The sequence below is a fragment of the Carassius gibelio genome, chromosome B23, assembly GCF_023724105.1.
Source record: "Carassius gibelio isolate Cgi1373 ecotype wild population from Czech Republic chromosome B23, carGib1.2-hapl.c, whole genome shotgun sequence".
Lineage (NCBI taxonomy): Eukaryota > Metazoa > Chordata > Actinopteri > Cypriniformes > Cyprinidae > Carassius > Carassius gibelio.
The window spans coordinates 20,599,555-20,623,299 of NC_068418.1; the positions used below are offsets into that span (position 1 = coordinate 20,599,555).

Below are 23,745 nucleotides of genomic sequence, written 5' to 3' on the forward strand. Positions count from 1 at the left end.
GGATTAAAAAAATATATAAAAATATCTTTGTTACACATAGGATATTAACAAATACATGTTTGGAAAGAATGTGTTGAGTGAATGATGTCAGAATTTACATTTTTATTCTGTAAACGATGTGCACAAAAACATGGTTATTACTCCAATGATGGCCTGATGAATTGTCTTAAGATCTATGTATGGTCATTCTTTATTGGATTAGTTTTGTGTTCAGATCCAGGGCTCCAGACTGCGACCAAATGGTCGCATTTTGCGACCAAATTTTGAGAGTGTGCGACTGAATTTTACATCCAGTCGCACATGTGCGACCAGTAGATTTGCACACGCACGCACGCACACACACTTGCACACACACTTGCACACATACTAATGAGACGCGAGCACACACTCGCGTCTCATTGAGTGATGCCTGTCTGTGAGGCGGCAAATGCGTGTGAGAAGAATAGGGAATGGCCACTGCAAGTGGCTAAAATCTGTGGAGGGGGAGGGGCCTAGAGATAATTGAGCGCGCGTAAACATCTGTGGGAAGGAAACAGAGACAAATATCATCACAACCTGATATGTGCGTGCGTCTGAGCTATGAGCAAGCGAACTATTGATTCGTTCTTCCGACCTGCGGCTAGTGTACCAGTGCCAGAGTCTACAGTGTCACCGTCAGATGATGATTCAGAGTCAGAGGTTGGTGTGGCTAAAAAAGTCCGCACCAGGGCCGGCCCGTGGTATAGGCAAATGCTAAGGGCGCCACTCATCCATAGGGGCGCCAGAATGAGTGAACTTTTTTTTTTTTTTTTTACCTATATTTTTTTATAATATGATACTATTTAAAAACCAACAATTCGAAACACTTCCAAATAAAGCAAAAAAAAAAAAAAAAAGTCTGGCTCTTCAATCTTCCCCCACCCATCGAGTGCTTGAAGTGCGTCAGAAACAGAGCGCGCGCACGATTAGTTGTTGGTAATTTGTTGTGTAGCGTGCCCGACGCCACATCCAATGTAGACAGCACTGTTTTTGTTAACACACAGCTCGTAGAAACGGGCCTGGCAGCTCGCGCCAGTTCTAGACACGGTGAAAGTTTCCTGATTGTGACGCAAGGCCGAATTTACATGACACATTATAAATGATCATAGTCTGCGATAGATACACTGCCAAAAAGAAGAGAAGAGGATAAAGACAGAGGTAAAGAGATGTAGTGAAAGAACAATTTATTGAATAGGAGTAAGATACTATAATTTCATGGCAGTTATTTTTACCTTAAACTTAATGTTAGCAGTTGTTCTGAGTTCTGAGTCCCCAGACTGTGATTTTGTACAATCTTGTCAGTTTTAAGACGCATTTTTTATTATCACTTTTTTTTAAATAATGTTTTACTCTACAGTTGTGCAGTTTTGGGGGGGATACAGTACAGGCCAAAAGTTTTGCAACATTACTATTTTTTTAAGTTTTTGAAAGAAGTTTCTTCTGCTCATCAAGCCTGCATTTATTTGATCAAAAATACAGAAAAAAATGTAATATTGTGATATATTATTACAATTTAAAATAATTTGTTTTCAATTTATTATACTTTAAATTATCATTTATTTCTGTGATGCAAAGCTGAATTTTCAGTATCATTACTCCATTCTTCAGTGTCACATGTGACATCCAGTCTATCACATGATCCTTTAGAAATCATTCTAATAAGATGATTTATTATGAGTGTTGGAAACAGTTCTGCTGTAGTGTGTGTATGTGTGTGTATATATATATATATATATATATATATATATATATATATATATATATATATATATATATATATATATATATATATATATATATATATATATATATATATATATATATACATGTACATACATACATACACATGGGGCGCCAGGTAAAATCATGCCTAGGGCAGCAAATTGGTCAGGGCCGGCCCTGATCCACACTCACCATTTTCGAGAAGACTGGCTGTAAGAATTCAGATGTCTGAGGTACTATAATTATTAAGAACTACCTTTCACCAAATACAAAAGCCAGCTCGACCTTCAAAGGAAGAATGGCTTAAAACTTAACGAAACATACACAACGATACAGCATGCACACAAACTTTTTTACTATGCACATTTTTTATTCTGAGTGTATGGAATTTTGTTTACTATTTGTACTGTCATGACAGCGATGGTGCTGTCAGTTTACCTTGTTGTTGCATCTTCAAAAGTGCAGAATAAAATGTGACACTGAATTTGAAACAGCACATTGTAATTTCTGCATCTATTATTAAAGTATTTATTAGTAATACAGTGGAAATTAGTAGATTTGGTTAGCATGTTGATTTACGGTGTGCGCCCCTAAATTTTCTGGTTGTGCCCCTAAAATTTTCAGTTGGGGGCCACTGTGCTCCTAGTGAAAAAAGTTAGTCTGGAGCCCTGAGATCTGCATGGAAAAGCATGAATAAGAAACTCCACTATAGTCTCTCACCCTGTTATAAATACATGACCCACATACCACCACCTTCCTCAGATTTCCTCCACTACTGCTTTCACTTTGTGTTCTTTGTTCCCTGGTGCTGCACCACCGATACGTTTTCACAAGCACTCATGTGTCTCCTCAACACTGAATTCAATCATAAAACTACCACTTTGAGCTAAGAAACCATTGACAAAAGTGTGCATATCAAGTTTAAAAATTCTAAGTAGGAAATCAGCCTCCTGATAAATCTCAAGCAGTTCAATTAAACACACCGGAAGAAGTTTGCAAATAAATTTATAGATTCTAAAATGAAAAGAAATGCTTGTGCAAGGTTATAAACACTAACGACAGGCCTGTTGAGAGAGAATTAAGGTTTACCAAGCACACAACATTCATTTCAGAGAGAATTTGTTCCTAGAATTGTGCTCTTCTTGCTCTTATAAAGCACTTCTCATCTCTTTGGTTCCTATTCACAGTTCTTCAACCAAACATTCTCACTTAACAGACATCTAACAAAGTCTTTATATGATAGATCCTAGAAATCTACGAATGGTGACTATTTCCACGGAAGACTTTTAGACAGGCGTTTGATACAGCACAAATAAATGATCAATGGACAATTTTTGAAAATCACGTTACTTAAAGTCATTTAAAAATGCCATGAGCACTTAGATAAGGCTTTGGAATGGCTGAAAATCTCATAAAATAAAATGTTGAAAAAAAGCAAAAAATGTCTGCTATGCATCTGTAGCTTATCTGAAGCTTAGCCAGCTAATACTGTAGCTTTTCAAGAAATCACAAACAATAGACAAACATACAGTAGTGTTTATACATTAATGTACCAACAAATAAGAAATGGCACAGTCTACATGAACAGGCACACACTAAGATCACGATTAGTGAACAACAGGCCGAATCCGTATATTTCTTTCCTTCGAATTTCTCTAAAGCCCTGAGTTTGCATCCAAAGGAAGCAAAAGCATGCTAAATACAATTCCTTCTTTACAATCCACTACTTTTACAAATGTTTTTGTTATCTGTGAGGATAAATATTTAGGCGAGAGAAATACACTCTAACTGTATAATTCATTTTTATTATATTTACAGTCGTGTTTGGAGTCACACACCTCTGAGTGTGACTTCTTGAGATGAATATTATAAATTCAGTGCAGTGTGGAAGTCAAGCAGGTCACTGTAAGCAGGATCATATTCAAGCAATTTGAATTCATATCTAGTTATATAAAGATTCATTTTAGAAGGACTATTCTGGGATGTTCTGTGCCCTTGCATGCTGTTGATTACCACAAATACTGACTTAAAACCATAAATTAAACAGCTGCACAAATGCAAGGGGAAAGTAAACAATGCCTGTGCTGTACATGTTTTATTGTTTGTTTTAAAAAGCTGAGGTACCAATCGAAACCATTTTGTGTGGCAATCAACAGTGTGCGACAGATTTCACCTAAAATATTATTTTCAGCTTCAGTACTAAGTCAGATTTGGCCTCAATAAAGTAAACAAGATGAAACCGTAATGAAACGCCCAAGTTCTTCACCTCAACTTTCAAATCTTACCTGTCAGAGCTGCAATAATCAATTCATCTTCATTCACGGTCAAAAAGCAAACAAAAAAATTGATGGTGAACTGAAATCTTGGGTAAGTAAATGGTATCTATCGTACCATCCCAGTGGATCTGATTTATCATGTGATAACCATCTAAAGAGTTTTGGGAGTTCCAGATGCAGGTGAGTCCCGTGTGAAGGTGCACCTCATGTTTGATGGACCTCGTGAAACATGAGCTCGCGGGGTATCCTCGTCTCGGGTCCGTAGAGTTTGCCCGCTCGCCGCTCAAACGCCGCCACCATCTGCTTCACCACCTCGTCGAAAAACACAGTCGCTAACTGTGAATGCAGCAATGAACGGAACTCAAACGAGACCTGAGGAAAAAATACATATTGTGAGTTTACTTCTTATCAAACACTGAGTGTTATTGCAAACTAAAACGTATATACATATATATATATTTTGCTGGGCAACAATCGTGATTAATCACATCAAAAATAAAAGTTTTTGTTTATATATGTGTGTGTACTGTGTATATTTATTATGACACGCATAAAGTATATATTTTAAAGTATTTACATGTATATATTTATATTCATATAATTTATAATATATATATAAATATATTTAATATGTAAACAAAATGTTTTTCTGAAATATATACACATGCATGTGTATTTAGATTACATAATAAATAAACACAGTACACACACATATCTTATGTACATAAAACATTTTATTTTGGTTGGGATTAATCTCAATTAATAGTGGTAATCTTATATTGTAATCTCAATTAATTGTTGACCAGCACCAATAACATGAAAAAAAAAACTTAAGTGAAATAAAATTAAATACTAAAAAATGTTATCTTAATTTATTGCAGTTAGTTGGCAAGTTTCTAATTTTCAGTTTAAGGTGAAATATTAAAATTACTAATAAAAGCTAAATAGACATGAAAAAAAAAACATCTATTGACTGATAAAATAAGAAGAAAAAATACAACAAAATTTACAAAAACTTAAACAGCAACAAATCAAATAAAAGCTAAACACATTTTTTAAAAACAAAACAAATGCAACAACAACAAAAAAAGATCTCTTAAACTTCTGAAACTAAGACTGGAATAAAAATAAAAGGTAAACTGTCGTGTTTAAATTATATCTGACAAAAAAAACAAGCAACAAAATTTACTAAAACATACTAAAATTAAAATGAAAGAATATAAAACAACTAATTAAAAATATGAATGGATACTAAGGTAAACTGAAATACTGTCTGACGTATGTTTTTGGTTTTGTCTGATTAAAATGTATGAAAGTCTTGCATGTTTGAGGAGCTGTATACTGATTTTAGCCCCTGAAATTGTGCAGAACTCTCTGTTTCACATTCTGCAAGCTTGTCAGACCTAGCAACAGTAACCAAGGGGGGTGGAGCTTAGCGAAGGGTCAGCTGGAAGCAAACGTCTGTAAATGATACTCACAGAGAAGTCTACAGTGCATGTGCGAGGATAGCCAGGAATACCGGGACTAAACCGCCAAATTGTCTCTAAATGGTTGAAGAGTTTACCGTCCGAACACACCGCCTGAAATGTTGAACAGAATTATTTACAAAATTGGTGTTTCCTTGCATTTCATTGCTGATGTAGAGCACACAGAAGGCTTACTTTGACCAGATGTGGACGGACGTGGCTTATCATTGAAGTGTATCGCTCAACAACCGGAGGGAAGCCCACTTCCAGCTGAGCTTTGGCATGACCGGCTCTTTTCATGATGGTCTGGGACTTTTTACACCACGGTACAAAGTGTTTGTAGTCATCCACGTTGGCTACCACATCATACATCTCTTGCATTGAGTACCTAAACACCAAAACACAGTTACATCTTCATCATTTTAGAATCAAGTTGAAATAAATACAGCTGTGTTCATTTTTTACTTAACACCACAAACCTTGCCCTCATCCTCCTTGAGAAAAAAAAGATGATGTCACTGCTCAGGATCAGACAGTAGTCTACTTACCCTAGTATTCTCCTCTCGGAATACTCTTTTCTCTTATTGGTGAGGCTGATGAAAGATCTCCTGTGATGAGTGGGAGTCAAATCCACTTCCGAGAGACAGAGGGCGCGCGGATGACGGGTCATCAAGATCCCGCAGGAGGACAGGTGTCTGACATACAAAAAACACACAAGATTCTGATCAATACAATACATACAGGAATGGTCTGCGATTATTGTACCATCATACTATGGTACTAAATTATGAGTGTGTTTCATATATTGTGAAATTTCAAACAAATGACCATGGTACAGGTCCAAAAAGATGATGTTACCATGGTATCATGCATCTCCACATAAGCCATGCTTCAAGATGTATGTGATTTACAGTAATTTTAAGCACTTTTTGAATCTTCCCCTGCAGCCAGTTAACATAGAGACCATAAAATCCTCCTTTGCTTCTTGTTACTACTTTAAAATTCTACTAGAGTAAGTATAAAAAGCTGCCAGACAGCTGTGCCTGTGCAAAGTTCTCAGTGTTTTATTGTAACAAGAACTCTAATAATTATTCTAGTATTTCTGAAACTGCATTTTCTAAATGTACATAGAAAAACTGATAATCAAGCGTTTTATCCATTTCTAAACTCTTGTAGGGGTTAACACAAAATGTATTGTAAAATTCTACATTATCATAGAAATATTTGTTTAAAATAATTGTTGCTTGCATTTCAATTCTTTTTATGTATTCTAGTTTTTATGTCTCTTCCTTTCCATTCTTGATTTTATATCTTGACTATATCTTAAAACAATTTTTTTGTTTCATTTGTATTCTTTTATTTTTGTTCTATATCGAGCATTTTTTAATAAACAGTGATAGAATTTTCGATTATAATAAACAATATCAAATATCATTTTAACCCACGCATATCGTTATTAAAATAAAATTGGGTATATATTGTCACAATTAAAATACCTATGATAAGATTTTGGCTATGACACCCCACAACTTTTCAGTTATACTCGTAGTAATTATGTGGGGGTTTTTTTCTTTCTTTTTTGGGGGGGGGATTTACCAGCTGGCTTTGTTCCAATATTTGTTCAGCGATGTGATGCATCCATCATTCATTCAGTAGTAGTCTGACATTTTTATGTTTACACAATGCATTGCACTGAAAGCGGTGTTTCACCTGATGGGCCAGTGCTGTATCCTCTCTCTGTATTTATTCGGGCTGCTGGGGCGACACGGTCCGACCGTCGCTATTTCCAGAAACTCACTGAATGTCCGCACACCCATCGGGATCCGCCGGGCGTTTCCTGACACGGCCATCAAAGACAGAGCTTCACCTATTCAGTCTGTGTAAAATGATGACGATTAATCTCGAATAGCACGATTAACACAGTAATAAGACAGCGCTTGCTGTCATCTCTAGGAGTAAACGAGTAGGCGGTTTTTCAGTGACCAAACCTTCGCGATGCGTTAAATCCGAGGAAGTGCAAAAATCATATTTCGACTTCTAGAGAATCATCTACTGAAACAATAGCCCTTTCGCCTGCGATTGCGCTGAAACCGATTGGGGTTAAACCGGTGAAGCTTTCATAAGCTGCCGGTGTGTGGTACAGACTGTTCTGATGGAGCAGCGTGCAGCCGCCGCCAACAGGACCGGAGGAGGACAGAAAGACACATATGGGACACAATCAGGATGATTTCATGTCTAAACAGTCGCATTTTATTTGAATCAGGGTAATAAATGATATGGGTGCATAAAACCAATGACAACAATGAACAGATATTAATAATCCCAGTAAGAGGGGTGTCATTTCACTCCACCTCACTAGAGGAAGATGTTGTGGGGTTTGTGCACATTTCATAATAAAGGTCTAGGCTCGAATAAATGGAATAAATTATAAAAAGACAGAAATTTAAAATGTCAATAAATACTATGTATATTGTAATTTGTATATTGTATATGTTTTTTAGTTTTAGTAATTTTAATAGTGTTGTTTGTACATTTATATATTTTTTCCGTTTAAGTGCTTAGGTTTTTCATCTATTTAATATTTTATGGTATTTGTTTTCGCTTTATTACGATTAACAAAAACATACGTTCTCGTTTTAGTTTACAACAACACCGCCCCCTTAATGTAAACACTTAATAAATGCTCTTGATGAATTGAAACGTCTAAATTGTTATAAGGCAGTCTTTTCTGTGCCCTTTTATAAATCAGCTGATAATAAATTAGACTACATGGAAATATGGTTTTAATTTAATTTTACACTCACGCTTATTTATGTAGTAAACGCGTAGGGCACGATGGGAATTGTAGTTCTTCACACTGCCTTGCGTTAAGCTTAGAAGAAGCGCGTGGAAGTTGAAGTGAAAAGTCCGTGTGCGTTCAACCACACAATTCCTCGCGTTTTGCGTTTATGAACCTGCAAACAGCTGCTGTAATTTCCACATAGATGTGCGAGAAACCTATTTTGTGTGATACAAAGTCCTCGGGCGGGTAAGTTTGTCTGTGAGTTGCATGTAAACAGCATAGCAAAACAACTAGCAAACTCTTCCTGTTTCAGTGCTACAGCGATACTGCATGGAGTTGCGATGGGTGTCTTCATTTTATAGCCAAGAACATCAGTTTGTTTCATTATTTTACATTTTATTATTTTATCCTGGTTAATTATGTAAACTGGTTCTATTAAAACCTTGTAGTTGTGTGTGTGTGTGTGTGTGTGTGTGTGTGTGTGTGTGTTCGTGTTCTATCTATCTATCTATCTATCTATCTATCTATCTATCTATCTATCTATCTATCTATCTATCTATCGATATATGCAATACAATGTTATATTAAAAGCCATTTTTGAATTGAAAATGAATTAGAAAATTAAAAGAATTGAATTTAAATGGAGTCAATTTGATTTACTTATTTTTTTTTTATTTCCTTTTAGGAATATGGATTCTGTACATTGCTGGAATGGAGCAAAAGGTGACCAGATACCCACTAGGACTAGACCCATGTCAGAAACCTTATCTAAACTGGCCCAACTGATCACTTGCATCGAGTACAAACCAAAACAACAGCGGTCTTCCTTTATCTGCAAAGAGTGTGGCGACAAATTCTCCGACCAGAAGAGTCTTGAGTGTCACCAGAAAAGAGAACACGCCCTGCAAAAGCTCCACGGCTGTCAACACTGTGGCCAAAAATTTGCTTTGCTCTCTAGTTTGCAGCTACACAAATGCTCTCATGCCTCATCCATGTGCCAGACATGCATGGGGAAACCTCAGAGGGGTTCTTCTTGCCCTTCCTGCGGGACAGAATCTTCAGAAGATCCCTTCTATCATGACAATAGCCCCTATGCGTGCGCTCCATGCGGACAAGCCTTCAGCCACAAGCAAGAGCTGCTGCACCACCAGCAGGCCGGAGGCTGTCAGCCCGCCCAGACTCTCAAACCTCCTCCACCTTCAAATGCCTCCTTGCCTCCGTCTCCTCCAAGCGTTAACTCATCTCCTACCACATGCACTTTGTGCCACAAAACGTTCCGTTCTTCTGCTGGACTTGGTTGCCACATGCGCTTTTCCGATGCGCACATGAAAAGCAGCTCAGAGATGAAAACAGATGGCATTGTAAGTACACTGAGGAAGAAGAGGAAGAAGAAGAAGAAGGACGAGGAGGAGACTGATACGGGGGACGAGGGGGAGGAGGACGAAGTTCTCATCTCAAGTACATCATTTCCATGCCGTTCCTGTGACAAATCATTTCCTAAGACATCACTCCTCCACCAGCACAGGAAAGAGGAACACCGGCGGGAGATAAAGGTGAGGAAACTGCAGCGAACCTCTTTGAAGACCACCAGGCAAAGACGGAAAGGTGAAACATATCCATGCCTCCATTGTGGAAAAGAGTTCCTGCACCATCTGACGCGTCGGGCGCATTTTAGACACTACAGCTCTCACCATCAGACCCACCTCGAGCTGAGTAGCAAATCATCCGCCGCTGGCGCAACCAGGTTCCACCCAAAGGCAGCTAAGGAGCTCAGACCTACCCTAGGAAAAAGACCAAGAGGTAGACCTAGGACCAAGAATCTACCGGTTTTGATGGAAACCAAGCAAACGGAAGAAGAGGAAACGGATGAGCTGGATGATAGTGATGAAGACGAGGATGCCGAGTATCCTTGTACTTCATGCGACCAGGTCTTTAGCTCCAAAGCTAAGCTGCATGTGCATGAGAAAGTCCATGAGGAGTTCCCTGAGGAAGTCCCAGAGGAACGCCCTCCACCAGCCGACACGTGCAGGAGTTGTAGTGTGTGTACAGGTGGGATTCCCCTCGCTGAGATTCCTGAAGATTGTGAAAAAGTCTATCACTGTGTGCCTTGTGCCGAGGCGTTCATAGCCCTGAATGCTTTTCTCGAGCACTGCCAGACGCATCTGATACGTGAACATGAAGATGAATTCAGTGATGATTAAAAGAGCTTCCTTTTTTTTTTTTTTAAGGAATTGTTCACTCAAAAAAAAAACAATTAAAATCTAATTTTCTCACCATCATATTCTAATCATGTTAACTGTTAGTATTTTTTTTTTACAAAACATACTTGTTTTTTTTTTAAGAACAATTGCATACATTAGACAAAAACCACCTTAAAAGTGCTTCTGAAAAAAAGTGAATATTCTTTGCATTTTTGTGTATGCATATACATATAATTATGGAATTGAAATTATTTGGTGAACTATTCCTTTAAGAATGAAATCTTTGGAATCATTTACTCACTCTAATGTCGTGGAACACAAAAGAAAAACATTGGTAACCAAAACGTTTCGATTCCCATTGATTTCCATTATATATTTGTCCATTTAATGGAAGTCAATTTCAACTAAAACTATTACAGACATTTTTCAAATTATCATCTTGTATGTTCCACATAAACATGCTGACATAAGGGCGAGTAAATGATGACAGGGTTTATGTTTTTGGGTGAACCTTTAAGGGCAGGAAAATCAGTCTGCAGATGTTCAGGCTATCAGAAATACATTCATCAGGCATTTTTGGTTTTGGTAAACTGTCTGAATATTAATACGCTTTTTTACAGGTCTTGATTTCTGTGGTTCGTGAGGTATAATGTTGTTTACAGGGATACTCACTTCCACCAATCTGAGCCAAACTGCCAGAAAAATAATAGAGGCCTTTGATAAGATCGACAAGCCAGATACGGGTACCTAATGAAAACCACTTCAACTCAGTGCATGTTTCTGCTTCAGGTCAATGTTCTCCGTACCTCTATACCCGTGTAGAAGTCATATCCATTATGTTACTGTGAGAATATGGTGAATTTAATATTTTGACATAAACATACGTGTTTTCGAGATGGCCAGTGCCTTGCTGAAACACAAAACCTGCTTTATGTATGTGCTGCTGCTTGTGATCTGTCAAGTTGGAGGATATAATATCTTTGTATCTGCTAGATTCGGCTACTGAAGTGTTTCAGCTTGTTTTATTATATAGCATTTTACTTACATTGAGAAGTTTGTGTTTCCTAAACTAAATGAAACAAAGTAAGCCTTATTCTTATAAAGTTGTAGAAGCTTTACAGATAGTAGCATGCCTTATATGCATTATATTCTATGCTATCAGACCAAATATTGCTAGTTTAATTTCATAACTTTCTTACTAGACTGGACGAGTGAATCATGTGATAATATGAAAACTCAGATTAGGTGACTAACAAGTCCATTTTATTGTTTAATTTGTATATCAGGGGTCCTTAACCTTTAATAATCTTCATTTGTTTCTGATGTTTTATATAACATTGCTAACATTTTCATTTTTTTTTCAGCTTTGTTTTTTTGCACTGACTTTTTTTTTTTTGTCTTTGAACACTGTGTAATATTCACTTTATGATTCAAATTTTAAATGATGTGGTGCAAAAGTGTAAGTGCAAATATAACTATATCCCCCATTAATCTAATAGTTTATTAAGAATATATACTGGAGGCTTTTTAAATTTAGTTTTCAACATTACTGTCTGGGTGTGTTTACCGTACTTGCGGCTACCTCCAGTATCACCTGCTTTGTCCCAAGATGTGATTTTTTTTTTTCTTTGGAAGAATATTTGTCAGAAAACTTACCTCATGTTACACGTTGCATTGGCATTGTTTTTGAATAAATTGTTTAAAAAGGTTTGTTAGTTTTTGCTGTTATTTTCGTAGCTTTAAAAAAAACACACACACCAGTAGCCCAAATGTGGCATTAAAGTTTGAGGTTGAATATATTGGTTTTCCTAAAGAAAAAGCAAAATTACGTTGTGCAATGTTATTGAAGTTCACCCTCCGCTACAGTAGGGGGCGATATGGCACACGATGACAAGTTTTTAAAAAAATCCCGCGACCTAGTACGCCACTTCCGCTACTGTTCATAAATAGTTTGAAACGTGTTTAAAACGTTTTTGTGGAAAAGTGTTGATATAACGAAATAAACATGAGCAAAGCACACCCACCCGAGTTGAAAAAGTAAGTATTTCAAGCCTTTTGTTGATTGTGATTGTAAATCTATTAGAAATGCGTTGAGTGTGAGCATAGCGTTATTCTGCTCGCACTAGGCGGTTTGTCTGCATTTATTTAACAACGAACTTACATAATATTATTAAAATTTAACCCGGAAAACCCACTTGCTATTTCATTTTGTTACAGTTTAGTATGAATTAGGTTTAAATGTTTGGTCCAGTATCTGTAAACCAGTGCCTGTTTTGTTCTTGTCTTATAGGTTCATGGACAAGAAGCTTTCACGTGAGTATATACAAGATTTTCTCACAAAATATTGTCCAGTAAAAGAAAAGTATATGAAATCTGGGAATCTCCATAATAATATCCTAGAAATATTTAACTTCAACAGTATGTGATTTGTAACTTGTCTATGGATGTTCTTCTTATAAACCCAGATGATAACTCCGTTCTGAATCTCTGTCTATACTGTGTGTGCGTTTCTTCTATAAAGATGTTGTTTTCATGCACCCTTTCAGTGAAGCTCAATGGTGGCCGTCATGTTCAGGGCATCTTGCGTGGATTTGATCCCTTCATGAATCTGGTCGTGGATGACTCGATAGAAATGGCTCCTGGAGGACAAATGAACTCCATTGGGATGGTGGTAAGTACTTAAGATCATAGTCTGTTATCAAACCAAATACATAACTAATGGTGAAACAAAAGTAAATGGCACAAATATAATGTAGATTGACATTATGTTCAGGTAATAGTTCTATTGTTATATTTAACTTATATTATTATCATATCATATTTATTTTTATTATGTCTTTTTTATTGTATAGCTGTATTTTATATTTGATCTAGATTTTTAGGCTCTAGTATTATTGTTATCTGTATGCACCAAGGGTCTGAGAGTAACGCAATTTCAATTCTCTGTATGTATTTACTGTACATGTGGAAGAATTGACAATAAAGCAGACTTGACTTGATATTCAGTATATCATTTAAAGATCTGTGATGTGATGTGTTTTGTTCTGTGCAGTGATGATTGCTCTTTTGTGTCTCTTCAGGTGATCAGAGGAAACAGTATTATTATGTTGGAGGCTCTTGAACGAGTATGAGGACGATGCCCTCTTTCTTTTCCTGCATTTTTTTTTTTTTTTTTTTTTTGTATACAGCAAATGTGAAAAAAAAAAACTAATTCTCATTTATGTTCACAACACTTTATTAAAGCCAAACACTTTGATTCTGTTAAAGTATTGTTTTATAAACAACTTTCTTGTTTTTATGTACATTACTATGTCTGTAGAAATTGTGTACACAATTCATACATTTTTGTGAATAAATTGACTATGGTGTGATTAATTCAAACTCTTTCTGTAATTCACTTTACATTAATATTTAATATTCAAACTGTGTCAACATTTTCATTGCCTTGGTAGCTGTATGCATTTGAACAAATCAATAATCATGACTTGTTAGGATTTCAAAGAGCTGTAAAATTTGCCAGAAAACTGAAACCTACACGTAGTCCTTGTCTAATCTAGCAGTATTAGATATCTTTTTCTGTTGCCCGTGATAGGACAGGATATAATAAAAAATGTATTGATCCAAAAAAACAAATTCTGTTTAAAAATGTCTGCAATAAATAAAAAATATATATTCGTTTGTTGTTTTCGAAATGCTGACGGTATACTTTACTTTTCAGCGCTGTGTTGTGTAATGGCTTTATTTACCAAGCGTAGGTAAAACGCAATCAATCGTCTGATGCGAGACTTTTATTTTGTCGGAGAGTAGACCGGATTCGCCCGTGACGTCACGCTGCTAGTGCATGTGCGCGTGCACTGAGGCGGAGCATAGAGGCGGAGTGGAGAGTAGTGATGTCGGAGGAGGTTGGGAGGAAAGTGCAGGCGGTGGTGGACCGGGTGAATCAAGCGGTTTCCCGGCGCCCGAAGGTCAGTTTTCATCGCTTACTTTTGAATTGGAACCCAAACAATATATTCTTGAAACGCTAATAAAAACAAACTATCCACTCGTGCTCATCGTGTGGTAATGGCAGGGTTATGTAATTTGTTCAACCTTTACACACATGCGAGCTCCATATAGTAACAAGGGATGATTGACAGCTGGTTAAATATAGCTAAATTATTATTATTTTGTAATACATTGGATTCATGAAAGTGTTGGAAGATATTCAGAATGAATGACGGTATTACATTTGAATAATGAATGAATGCATGTTGAATGAAATATGTGATTCTCGGCAGTCACGCTCCTGCAAATGAAATCTGCACGACATGAGCCAATTACATGCACTTCAAACTCTGACATTACATCGAGTCCTTACATTTCACTGTGTAGCTACACAAGGAGCTTTGCCACGTGAGGATTTTAAGTTGGATGGTGGTTAAAATAAATCTTATGTTAATCACTGATCTTTTATTGTGTGTACAGTTGTGGCCAAAATTAGTATAGACTAGTATTTTCACCAACTAAAAAATTATTTTAAGTCCTTTATTTCTATATTTGGCTGTAGTGTGTCAGTAGGAAATATCATTTTACATTTCCAAACATTCAGCCTCAATCCAGAAGAACTGTGAGAAACTTCGCCAAGACGGCTTTAAGAAACCTCCCTGCAAAGCTACAGCACTGTGCAAAGTTTTAGGCACTTAAATAATAAATCATTTTCTTTATCAATTAACTTTATATTAACTTCAAATTAACATATTAACTAAATGAAATCAACATTTGGTGTGAGCATCCCTTTGCATTTATAGCAGCTTTTGACCAAGGTGCAGTTGTGCATAGTTTTTCAGGGAGCTTTGCAGGAAGGTTTCTTGAAGCATTTTAGAGAGCACTGGCTGCTGTCAGACTAAAATCTCTCTGGACTATTACGATTAATGGCAAAATGAATATTTGGAAAATGAAAACTGACATTTTCTACTGACACGCTACAGGAAAAGATAAAAATAACTGACTTAAAACTATTTTTAGCTGGTGAAAATATTAATGTTCTAATAATTTTGGCCACCACTGTATATGTTGTATAATCTGTATATATTGTATATTAAGAAACAATATTTAACATAAAATATCAGATCTAGCTGAAAAGAATCAATTCTAGTTGGGCAAATATTGTATTAAGAAAAAGTTTATTTCCAATGCTGCTCTTATACACTAAGCAGTAAGCTTAGAGACAGGATTTTACTTTTCTCTTGCAGACGTTACCATGTATAACCCCTCGTCTGGTAGCGGTTAGTAAGACTAAACCACCAGAGATGGTGGTGGAGGCTTACAAACATGGACAACGAAACTTTGGAGAGAATTATGTGAGTATATAAATAAGCATGCATGTTTTGAAGCTTGGTCACGCATTTCATATTAAATATCCCCTTTCTCCACAGGTAAATGAACTTGTTGAGAAAGCTTCCCATCCCCTGGTATGATGAAGTCAGACAAATTGACATGTATTTGAGTTGTTTTTGATCAAACGTCTTGATCAGTGCAAAACATGTTTGTAGGTTGTCTCATCATGTCCTGAAATTAAATGGCATTTCATCGGTCATCTGCAAAAGAATAATGCCAACAAACTGTTGGGTGAGCAAAGCGGTTTCACTTTTAGCTTGACTTTTAAATACTAGATTGACTGGAAATGTTAGATTAATAGGTTTAGGACTTTATTTCTGTTTTATTCTGAATGAACCCACATTCATTTCATTCAATCATAGGTGTCCCAAACCTGTATATGGTAGAGACGATAGACTCTGTGAAACTGGCTGAAAGAGTCAACAGCTCTTGGCAAAAAATGAGAGCCGCAAACACACAGCGGTTAAAGATTATGGTTCAGATCAACACCAGCGGAGAGCAAAGTGAGTGTTCTTCACCCAAATCTTCAGCTCTGAAAATTTGACAGTGTTTTGCTATTTTATGAGAATTAAGAAACCTTACAAATTGTATCTTTCATTGTAGCTCAGGCCTGTTTTTAATTTTTTTTTTCAACATGTCACGACACATAAAACCTTCCTCACTTTCTGGCACAATATTAAAATGGTTGAAAACCAATTTGGACTCTTAATGAGACATTAGTCAGTAGTACTGTACAAATGAAATGTCCCTAAATGCCTTACATCTGGATCTTTGCATGCTTACATTGTTACGAAATCACTTGCGGTGCTTTGTATTTTATCAGATGTTTGTGAAATGGAAAGATTCACTGTTGGGAACATCATACTGGGTTTCAGGTTTTTATGCCATTTTGTTGCAAAAGCCCATATCAAAGGTTCAGATGTTGTTTGAGTCGCTTTCCAACAGGATGTGAATGTCACAGTGGGCACATGTCTAACAAAAACAGTTAAGCGTTACGAAATCAGTGTATCAGATGACAGTTTTTCTGAAACCTCAGCACGATCGTCTCTCTTGGACATGTTTCATCAGGTAAACATGGCCTGCCTCCCGATGAGACTGTAAACCTGGTAAAACACATTGTGTCTCAGTGTCCTGCTCTTGACTTCGCCGGGCTCATGACGATCGGCCGTTACGGTTACGACCTCAGCGAAGGCCCCAACCCTGATTTCCAGGTGCATCAGATCAGCCGACCTTGCATATTTGAAGATATTTACCAAAATTTGAATTTTTTCATAAGGAGTGTCTTATGTGCACCAAGAATGCATTTATATGATTAAATGCAGTAATATTGTAAAATATATTAAAATGTAAGTAATATTTATTTCTGTGATGGCGAAGCTAGATTTTTAGTATCATTACTCCAGTCTTCAGTGGCACATGTTCTTCTAGAAACCATTCTATTATGACATTTTGTGGTTTTCAAGATACATTTCTTGCTATTATCAAAGTTGGCAACACTTTGGCTGCTTAATAATTTTGTAGAAACTGTTATTCAAGCTCACTTTATGCTAAAAGGCTGTTAACATAGCAAGTATGTAAATGAATTTTTGTGGTGTCTAGATGCTGGTGGAACGTCGTGAGGAAGTCTGTGAAAGTCTGCAGATCCCAGTAGAGCAGGTTGAGCTCAGTATGGGCATGTCTACTGACTTTGAACATGCGGTGAGTGTGGCTTAATTACAGTATACTCCTCAATCGTACTTTCATTTCATTGCAAAGTCGATTTAGTTAAGTTTGGGTTGTTTTCCCAATTAGATCGAGGTTGGCTCTACAAATGTGCGTGTCGGCAGCACTATTTTCGGCACCCGAGAATACCCCAACACCCCTAGTCCCAGTCCGGAGAGAAAGCCAAAGGTCGTCTGTGAGGAAGCAGCCAGAAAAATGGACCGGCTCACGGTCACAAAGCAATGAATGATGGGGGAAAAGGTTACTGAGCTAAATGTGGGACCTCTTGGGTTTCTTCCCAATGACTGGGCTCACCATTCACCAGTCAAGGGCCTTTAATATGTCGTAACTAACACTGCTGACCTGGTCTTCTGTGGCTAAAGAACTAGAAAGAAGTGTGATTTAATAACTGGATTACTACATTTACTTCCTGAAGGTGTTTTTATTGTCGAAAGCTCTCCAGAAGTGTCCTCCAGCCATCTGTAAATTATTTAAGCTTGGTTTTGCGATCATTTTTATAACAGATACAGGGTCAGCACATGCTCAGTTTGGTAGATGTGAGGTATAATTTGTCTTTTCTGTTAGATTAGATGTTAGTAACCCATTTTAGCATCTAATTAACACAATAGGATGTATTATTTTTTCTAGCTTTCTAGAAGTGTGTAGGTGTAGTTTATAGTGTGTTTTGTTCACAATCATAAATGTAAATGATATAAATAGCAAATTTATAGTATTGCTTCAATATCTACCTGTTGCAGTGAAAACTGTGTCAGGACTGATGTGTGTGTGTGTGTGGTGTTGTCATCAATTCCTGTAGGATTTCATATCACCCAAAACACTGGCGTTGAATTTAGCATTGATCAACAGTCACACTGGTTTCAGTACAGAACACAGAAATAAAGGTGCTATTAATACAGAGACGAGCATTTACATGGCATTTTGGAGACACTGAGGGTCTGAGGCCTTTTACAATGCAAGAGAGAGATTATCCTGATTCTTGGAAGCTTGTTTAGAGGCAATCACATCATATTTTTATTTAAAAAAAAATTGATTAATACAGTATTGTGTCAAACTAATAAGTTTACGGTTTGTGGTAGGTTGTGAAAAGCCAAAACTGAAATTAACATTTTTTTTTTTTCTCAATCTGTGTGTCAAATAGCATCTTGTAACTTAGCAGTAGATAATTAAATATAAATATAGATATATTTAACTATAGATATATAAATATAGATAGTACATAAATATTTAATTGATTTGGGTGAGTGGAGCAATAAAACACTAGAAAAATAAATGGTTTGTGTGGCATGTATAAATGCAGTGGTCAACTTTAGTATTTCATATATATTTTAATTAATATATAATTAATTTAATTAGCATTTTCATTCAGTCCAATGCGAAAAGGAAAAGACCAACAAGTGGGCGGGGCAATATGCTAGCGTTTGATTTTGACGACAACGTGAAACGGCTTAGGATTCGTTTTAAAAACGACTCGTTTCATTAATTCAGAGTCGATTCTTTCTGTTGAGAGACATTAAACTTTATACACGGTGCACTTTCAGATTTATAACTTCGCAGGATTTTTTCATTTATTTAGAGCTGTGTTACACATTGCATGAAAGGTAAATTTCAGGAATCCATATTGGGGTACTTCAATAATTTCGTAGAAACAGATTTTTATTTTATTTTCATGAATTGAGTTTAAAAGAACAGTGAAAAAAAGTTCAGTCACTTTAATCAATTAAAACCATCCTCTGTGAAAAAAAGTATTAATCTGTTTTAATCTTTAAATCCTTACTGTCCCCAACGTTTTCAATGGCAGTATATTTCTACATAAAAATATATTTTTTTATTCTATTTTAAATTAAATACATTATGCTGCTCATTCATGAAGACAGAGAACATCTGTTAATTTAAAACACATTTAATTCAAATAAACAACACCTGAAACAGACAGAAACTAAGAACAAACAATATAAAGACTGAGTACCAACAAGTGTACAGTTAAGTATCTGTATGCACACTGATGAACAGTTTATTACAAAGCTGGAATGACACTTGAGAATACAGCTGTGTTGGCCTAGAAATAACCTTCAAATCGTCACATTATATGGAGGATTTGTGCATCATGCAAACCAGCATTTTTAGAAATTGGTATACTTGTAACAAGCCAGTACAAAATTTTCCAAAGATCCTATAAACAACATATATTCTTGAAACAGACATTCCTGTATGTTTAAATGTGGTCAATGCAGTTAATAAATAAAGCATGAAACACAACAACAAAAATCATATTTTGTAAACCACTAAGAAAATTTGTGTTGGTCTTATCAGCTAAAATGCAAGCTATAGTCAATTAGCTTGAATAAATTCCTCTCAAAATCGTGAACATCAAACCTATTTGAGAGCCCGAGACAGACAGAATATGAAAACAAAGCCACAGACTGGTCAAAATCTTTAAAATACCTCAATATATACATATTAAAAATGCTAAAATGATTAGCTGGCTTGATTTTCACATTTATCAGTAATGCAACCTTGAAGTCAACAGTAGTTTCCATGCACCCCTAAAGTTCTTCATTTTAAAGGCATAACATTTTCCTATCATACAATTTAGTAAAATGAACAATGTTCCTCTGTGTCTCTCACTGTATGCTGCGTATGCTCTTCTGTTTCAGCCATGCCACAAGGATGTGCTCTTTCTACATGTATTTATGCTTTGATTTAAAAGAAAACAGAGCATCTGGTGATATGTAGAGACAAAGAGGAGACTGCTGACAACGTTATTTTTTATTTATTCACTTACAAAAACTATTCTCGTCACTTCATAACGTTACGGTTGAACCACTGATGGCAGATGGACTATTCTGATGATGCTTTTCTGGTCCTTGACAGTGTTATTTACTTGGCAGTCTATGGGACAGTCACAAGCCTCCCGGTTTTCATCCAAAATATCTTAAATTGTATTCCGAAGACGAACGAAGCTTTTATGGGTTTGGAACAACATGGTGGTAAATGATTAATGGCAAAAAAAATGAGTATTCCGTTAAGAATCGTTAATATTCTGCCTGTTTAAGCTTATTGTGTCTGAATTTATCTGCTTAAGATAAAGTTGAATTGAACTTAGTTTTAGAGTTAGAGTTATTGTTTCTGTGATGCCGTCTGGTCTTCACACCAGCTTTTTGGCCTCAAAGAAGCTCTTGAGATGTCTCATTTGCCAGATTCCTGTGATGATGAGGATGATGGTCTGAGCGATAGACCACCACAGAACGCGCTGGTTCGTGCTCTCGCTCGTCATACGAAAACGCTCCTCACGGTACTGTGGGAATAAAAACACTGTGAGTGCAGTACATCCCATACAGATGCTGGATGATATAACAGACAACTAGATTGCAGTTATTTTAGTAACACTGAAATACTTCTAGGAGTTAAATCGTAACTAGTTTTTATATTTTCACATTATTTTAGTAATTTTGCTGTTTTTACCATTTTTATTAGTTTCTGTTTAGTAAATGATGTCTTTGTTTTTAATAACATTTCAGGTTTTAATTCATAAAGTCAAACTAAATGAAAAATATTTATTTTATTTAATATTTACTATATTTAAAGTAACAATCTTTTACTGTCTTAGTTTATATTTTCTATCTATATTTTAATTTTATTTAAAGTTTAAATAATTTTGCTGTGTTTTCTTAGTTTCTGTTTTTTTATTTCTATATAGTTTTTTATTAATTTTTTTAGTACATCAGGTTAAAGTACATTTATATTTTATTTTGTTTTATTTTAAATACCTAAAAAATGGTCTTAGTTTATATTTTCCATTTTCATGGTAACATTATGTAAAGTTAGTAATTCTGCTTTTTTATTATTAGTTCTTATATACATTTTTACTGTAAACAAATACATTTGTATAAATCCCCCATAGTTTATAGTAATTTTTATTTCATTATTTTAGTACATCAAGTTAAACTAAAATGAAAATAAGAAATGTTGCCTTGGGAATTTTTATCTTTTATTTCAAGAATATTCTATTTCAAGTAATGAAATGTTTGTTTATGGTCTTAGTTTTAGTTACCTAGAAACTATATACAGTATTAATATTGAAAAGAATATAAGAAAAGTGAAACATCCTGAGCAGGTACCTGCTTTCAGCAACTGCACAGATTTATGTTTAAATGCCTTAAGTTGGTGGGTCAGCCGACACCACCTCACTGTGCCATAAGCGAAAACACGTTCCTGGAGCTGAAACTCACCCGCTGGTAGTTCTGCTCTTTCTGGATCTGTTCCACCTGGTCCAGGAGCTGTCGGACCCTCAGCTGCAGCTCGGTCAGTTTGTCTTTAGCTGCGATCTCTGGGTAGTTGTTGGTGTGTTCACCAACCTGAATTTCCAAGTGGACTCTCTGTAGAACAGGATGATATAAGGTCTCGCATGTTTATGTTCAATTACAGGCCTACTGTATTATATTGAACTAGATATTGGAATTGTTTTTTTAACATCTATAAAATTACTATACTGATATATAAGTAATTTCTAAAACTTAAAAATCAGAAGAAAAAAGAGCCATGTTTATAATAATGTATTTTGCTGTTAACCAAACCTTCATTGAACTAAAGCTGAAATAAAATAAAATAGAAAAAAAAAACGGCAAATAGAAATATATATTTAAAAAAAATACTAAAAAATGTACACAAAAAAATTAAATATAAACATTATATATATATATATATATATACATGTTGTTATTATATATAACTAAAATATCACTACATTTGACATATTATCTGATGTAATTTATTACAAAAATGAATGTTTTGTACTACATCTATTTGCACTATCATGGTTTTTAGTCGTACCAGTTTTCCCCCAGCAAACAGCGCCATCTTGGTGGAGTTGGAGTGGAGGCAGATTTGATGCTCTCCTGGTGTGTGGGACGTGAAGGTGAAACGGCCATCCGAGCCGTACTGACGGGACAGGATGATCTGAAAAACAGAAGTTGGTATCCAAAGTTATTATTGCCAAATATAACCCTATTAACTGATTTACTACAAAATACATGTTCTAGAGTAATAGAAAGTTTGTAGAAAATAGAAAGGCTACCTTGGCATCAGGATCTTTGATTTCCACATGCATGCCTAAACCAGGGGTGGATGGGAGGAAAGAGCCAGCCTGTTTGTCCCACAGCTGTGTTCTGTATCTCCCTAAAAAGACACAAATAAAGCCCAACATTATGTTACAGCATGTGCAACAGTACCATTAAAGGAATGGGATATATATATATATATATATATATATATATAAATAATTTATTTAATTTTTTTTCACTTCACAAGTCATTAATTGATGACTGGAGTGATGTGAGTGAGTGGGTGAGTTTATTATTCCTTTAAAAATGTGCTAACATATTTATTAGAATAACATTAATATTATTATTATTGCAACATTATAGTACACACCGTCTCCTTTCAACATAACTGTTGTTTCTGATCACTGTAAGCAAACGGTAAATGCATGAACTGGTTGCACCTGTATCTCAGGAACCAAAGCAGGATGCTGCACCTGCCACATCCTTGATCGTGCTGATCTACTAAAAGCCCTCCTTTATTTGGACAGATGGACACAAATAAGCACATCCATACTTAAATCTGATTTTACATCAGCCTTCTTCATTTTAAGTGTTTTAAATAAGACAAACGGTGAACTGCTCTACTGGTAAATGATCCAGATGGATGAATCAACTAGCCGACAAAGCTAACCGATCGCAGAGAGCCGATTTGACAATGGACGTACCTATCACCATGGTTTCGTCGGGTATTTCTTCAATAAAACATTTCTTCTCCGTCTCTCCGATATGGAAATAAAGGGCTTGGCTTGGAGAAAGCCACGCAAATAGAAGCATAAGCCCGGTACAGGACACCACCGCCTTCATCTCCATCCAAATCACCCCTCAGTCAATCCAGGGATGCGAATTGATTTAAGAGCTGCTCGATTCTCACTGACAAAAGGGCCTTTGTTCAGTAAAAGTCCCCTAAAGTTCAGCACTAGTAGCATTTCTGGAAGTTTACCTGATGACAAATACTTAAAAAAAAAACTTAATTCAATAATTAAACAGTTTAATTTAATAAACTAGTAATACAAAGAATAACATACCATATTTCAGGAAATATACCTCTTGTTTTTGTATATGCAATGCTGATTTTCTATGTAA

At 35.9% G+C, this 23,745-nt stretch overlaps 5 protein-coding genes across 5 annotated transcripts; 3 read left to right on the forward strand and 2 right to left on the reverse strand.

Moving 5' to 3' along the window:
- Positions 1-2,728: 2,728 nt before the first annotated feature.
- On the reverse strand, positions 2,729-7,636 carry coq10a (coenzyme Q10A). Its single transcript, XM_052593978.1, has 6 exons — positions 7,471-7,636; positions 7,193-7,358; positions 6,031-6,177; positions 5,678-5,870; positions 5,495-5,596; positions 2,729-4,388 (listed from the first exon to the last, which is right to left on the reverse strand). Exons 2-6 carry the CDS (start codon positions 7,330-7,332, stop codon positions 4,221-4,223), a joined length of 750 nt encoding a protein of 249 aa, XP_052449938.1. The 5' UTR covers positions 7,333-7,358; positions 7,471-7,636; the 3' UTR covers positions 2,729-4,220.
- A 681-nt stretch (positions 7,637-8,317) lies between these two features.
- On the forward strand, positions 8,318-12,173 carry si:ch211-148l7.4 (uncharacterized protein LOC563603 homolog). Its single transcript, XM_052593972.1, has 2 exons — positions 8,318-8,510; positions 8,950-12,173. Exons 1-2 carry the CDS (start codon positions 8,467-8,469, stop codon positions 10,463-10,465), a joined length of 1,560 nt encoding a protein of 519 aa, XP_052449932.1. The 5' UTR covers positions 8,318-8,466; the 3' UTR covers positions 10,466-12,173.
- Positions 12,174-12,357: 184 nt separating this feature from the next.
- On the forward strand, positions 12,358-14,137 carry snrpg (small nuclear ribonucleoprotein polypeptide G). Its single transcript, XM_052593983.1, has 4 exons — positions 12,358-12,502; positions 12,756-12,778; positions 13,012-13,136; positions 13,546-14,137. Exons 1-4 carry the CDS (start codon positions 12,471-12,473, stop codon positions 13,594-13,596), a joined length of 231 nt encoding a protein of 76 aa, XP_052449943.1. The 5' UTR covers positions 12,358-12,470; the 3' UTR covers positions 13,597-14,137.
- A 162-nt stretch (positions 14,138-14,299) lies between these two features.
- plpbp (pyridoxal phosphate binding protein) lies at positions 14,300-18,460 on the forward strand. The gene is made up of 8 exons (XM_052593977.1): positions 14,300-14,430; positions 15,697-15,804; positions 15,880-15,915; positions 15,997-16,072; positions 16,204-16,344; positions 16,910-17,052; positions 17,441-17,539; positions 17,633-18,460. The coding sequence occupies exons 1-8, from the start codon at positions 14,356-14,358 to the stop codon at positions 17,786-17,788; spliced, it is 834 nt and encodes a 277-aa protein (XP_052449937.1). The 5' UTR covers positions 14,300-14,355; the 3' UTR covers positions 17,789-18,460.
- Positions 18,461-19,447: 987 nt separating this feature from the next.
- tmed4 (transmembrane p24 trafficking protein 4) lies at positions 19,448-23,517 on the reverse strand. The gene is made up of 5 exons (XM_052593982.1): positions 23,328-23,517; positions 22,638-22,738; positions 22,394-22,519; positions 21,793-21,939; positions 19,448-20,858 (listed from the first exon to the last, which is right to left on the reverse strand). Exons 1-5 carry the CDS (start codon positions 23,470-23,472, stop codon positions 20,709-20,711), a joined length of 669 nt encoding a protein of 222 aa, XP_052449942.1. The 5' UTR covers positions 23,473-23,517; the 3' UTR covers positions 19,448-20,708.
- Between the last annotated feature and the right edge of the window lie 228 nt (positions 23,518-23,745).

Coding starts and splice junctions, on each gene's coding strand:
- coq10a (XM_052593978.1), bottom strand. CDS start 7,332: ATGGCCGTGTCAGGAAACGCCCGGCGGATCCCGATGGGTGTGCGGACA. Junction 5,871..6,030: donor TCCGAGAGGAGAATACTAGG/GTAAGTAGACTA, acceptor TTTGGTGTTTAG/GTACTCAATGCAAGAGATGT. Junction 5,597..5,677: donor TCCGTCCACATCTGGTCAAA/GTAAGCCTTCTG, acceptor TCAACATTTCAG/GCGGTGTGTTCGGACGGTAA.
- si:ch211-148l7.4 (XM_052593972.1), top strand. CDS start 8,467: ATGTGCGAGAAACCTATTTTGTGTGATACAAAGTCCTCGGGCGG. Junction 8,511..8,949: donor GATACAAAGTCCTCGGGCGG/GTAAGTTTGTCT, acceptor ATTTCCTTTTAG/GAATATGGATTCTGTACATT.
- snrpg (XM_052593983.1), top strand. CDS start 12,471: ATGAGCAAAGCACACCCACCCGAGTTGAAAAA. Junction 12,779..13,011: donor CATGGACAAGAAGCTTTCAC/GTGAGTATATAC, acceptor GCACCCTTTCAG/TGAAGCTCAATGGTGGCCGT. Junction 13,137..13,545: donor TGAACTCCATTGGGATGGTG/GTAAGTACTTAA, acceptor GTGTCTCTTCAG/GTGATCAGAGGAAACAGTAT.
- plpbp (XM_052593977.1), top strand. CDS start 14,356: ATGTCGGAGGAGGTTGGGAGGAAAGTGCAGGCGGTGGTGGACCGGGTG. Junction 15,805..15,879: donor GAAACTTTGGAGAGAATTAT/GTGAGTATATAA, acceptor CTTTCTCCACAG/GTAAATGAACTTGTTGAGAA. Junction 16,345..16,909: donor CAACACCAGCGGAGAGCAAA/GTGAGTGTTCTT, acceptor ATGTTTCATCAG/GTAAACATGGCCTGCCTCCC.
- tmed4 (XM_052593982.1), bottom strand. CDS start 23,472: ATGGAGATGAAGGCGGTGGTGTCCTGTACCGGGCTTATGCTTCTATTT. Junction 22,739..23,327: donor CGACGAAACCATGGTGATAG/GTACGTCCATTG, acceptor GTGTCTTTTTAG/GGAGATACAGAACACAGCTG. Junction 21,940..22,393: donor TGTTTGCTGGGGGAAAACTG/GTACGACTAAAA, acceptor CCTGTTCTACAG/AGAGTCCACTTGGAAATTCA.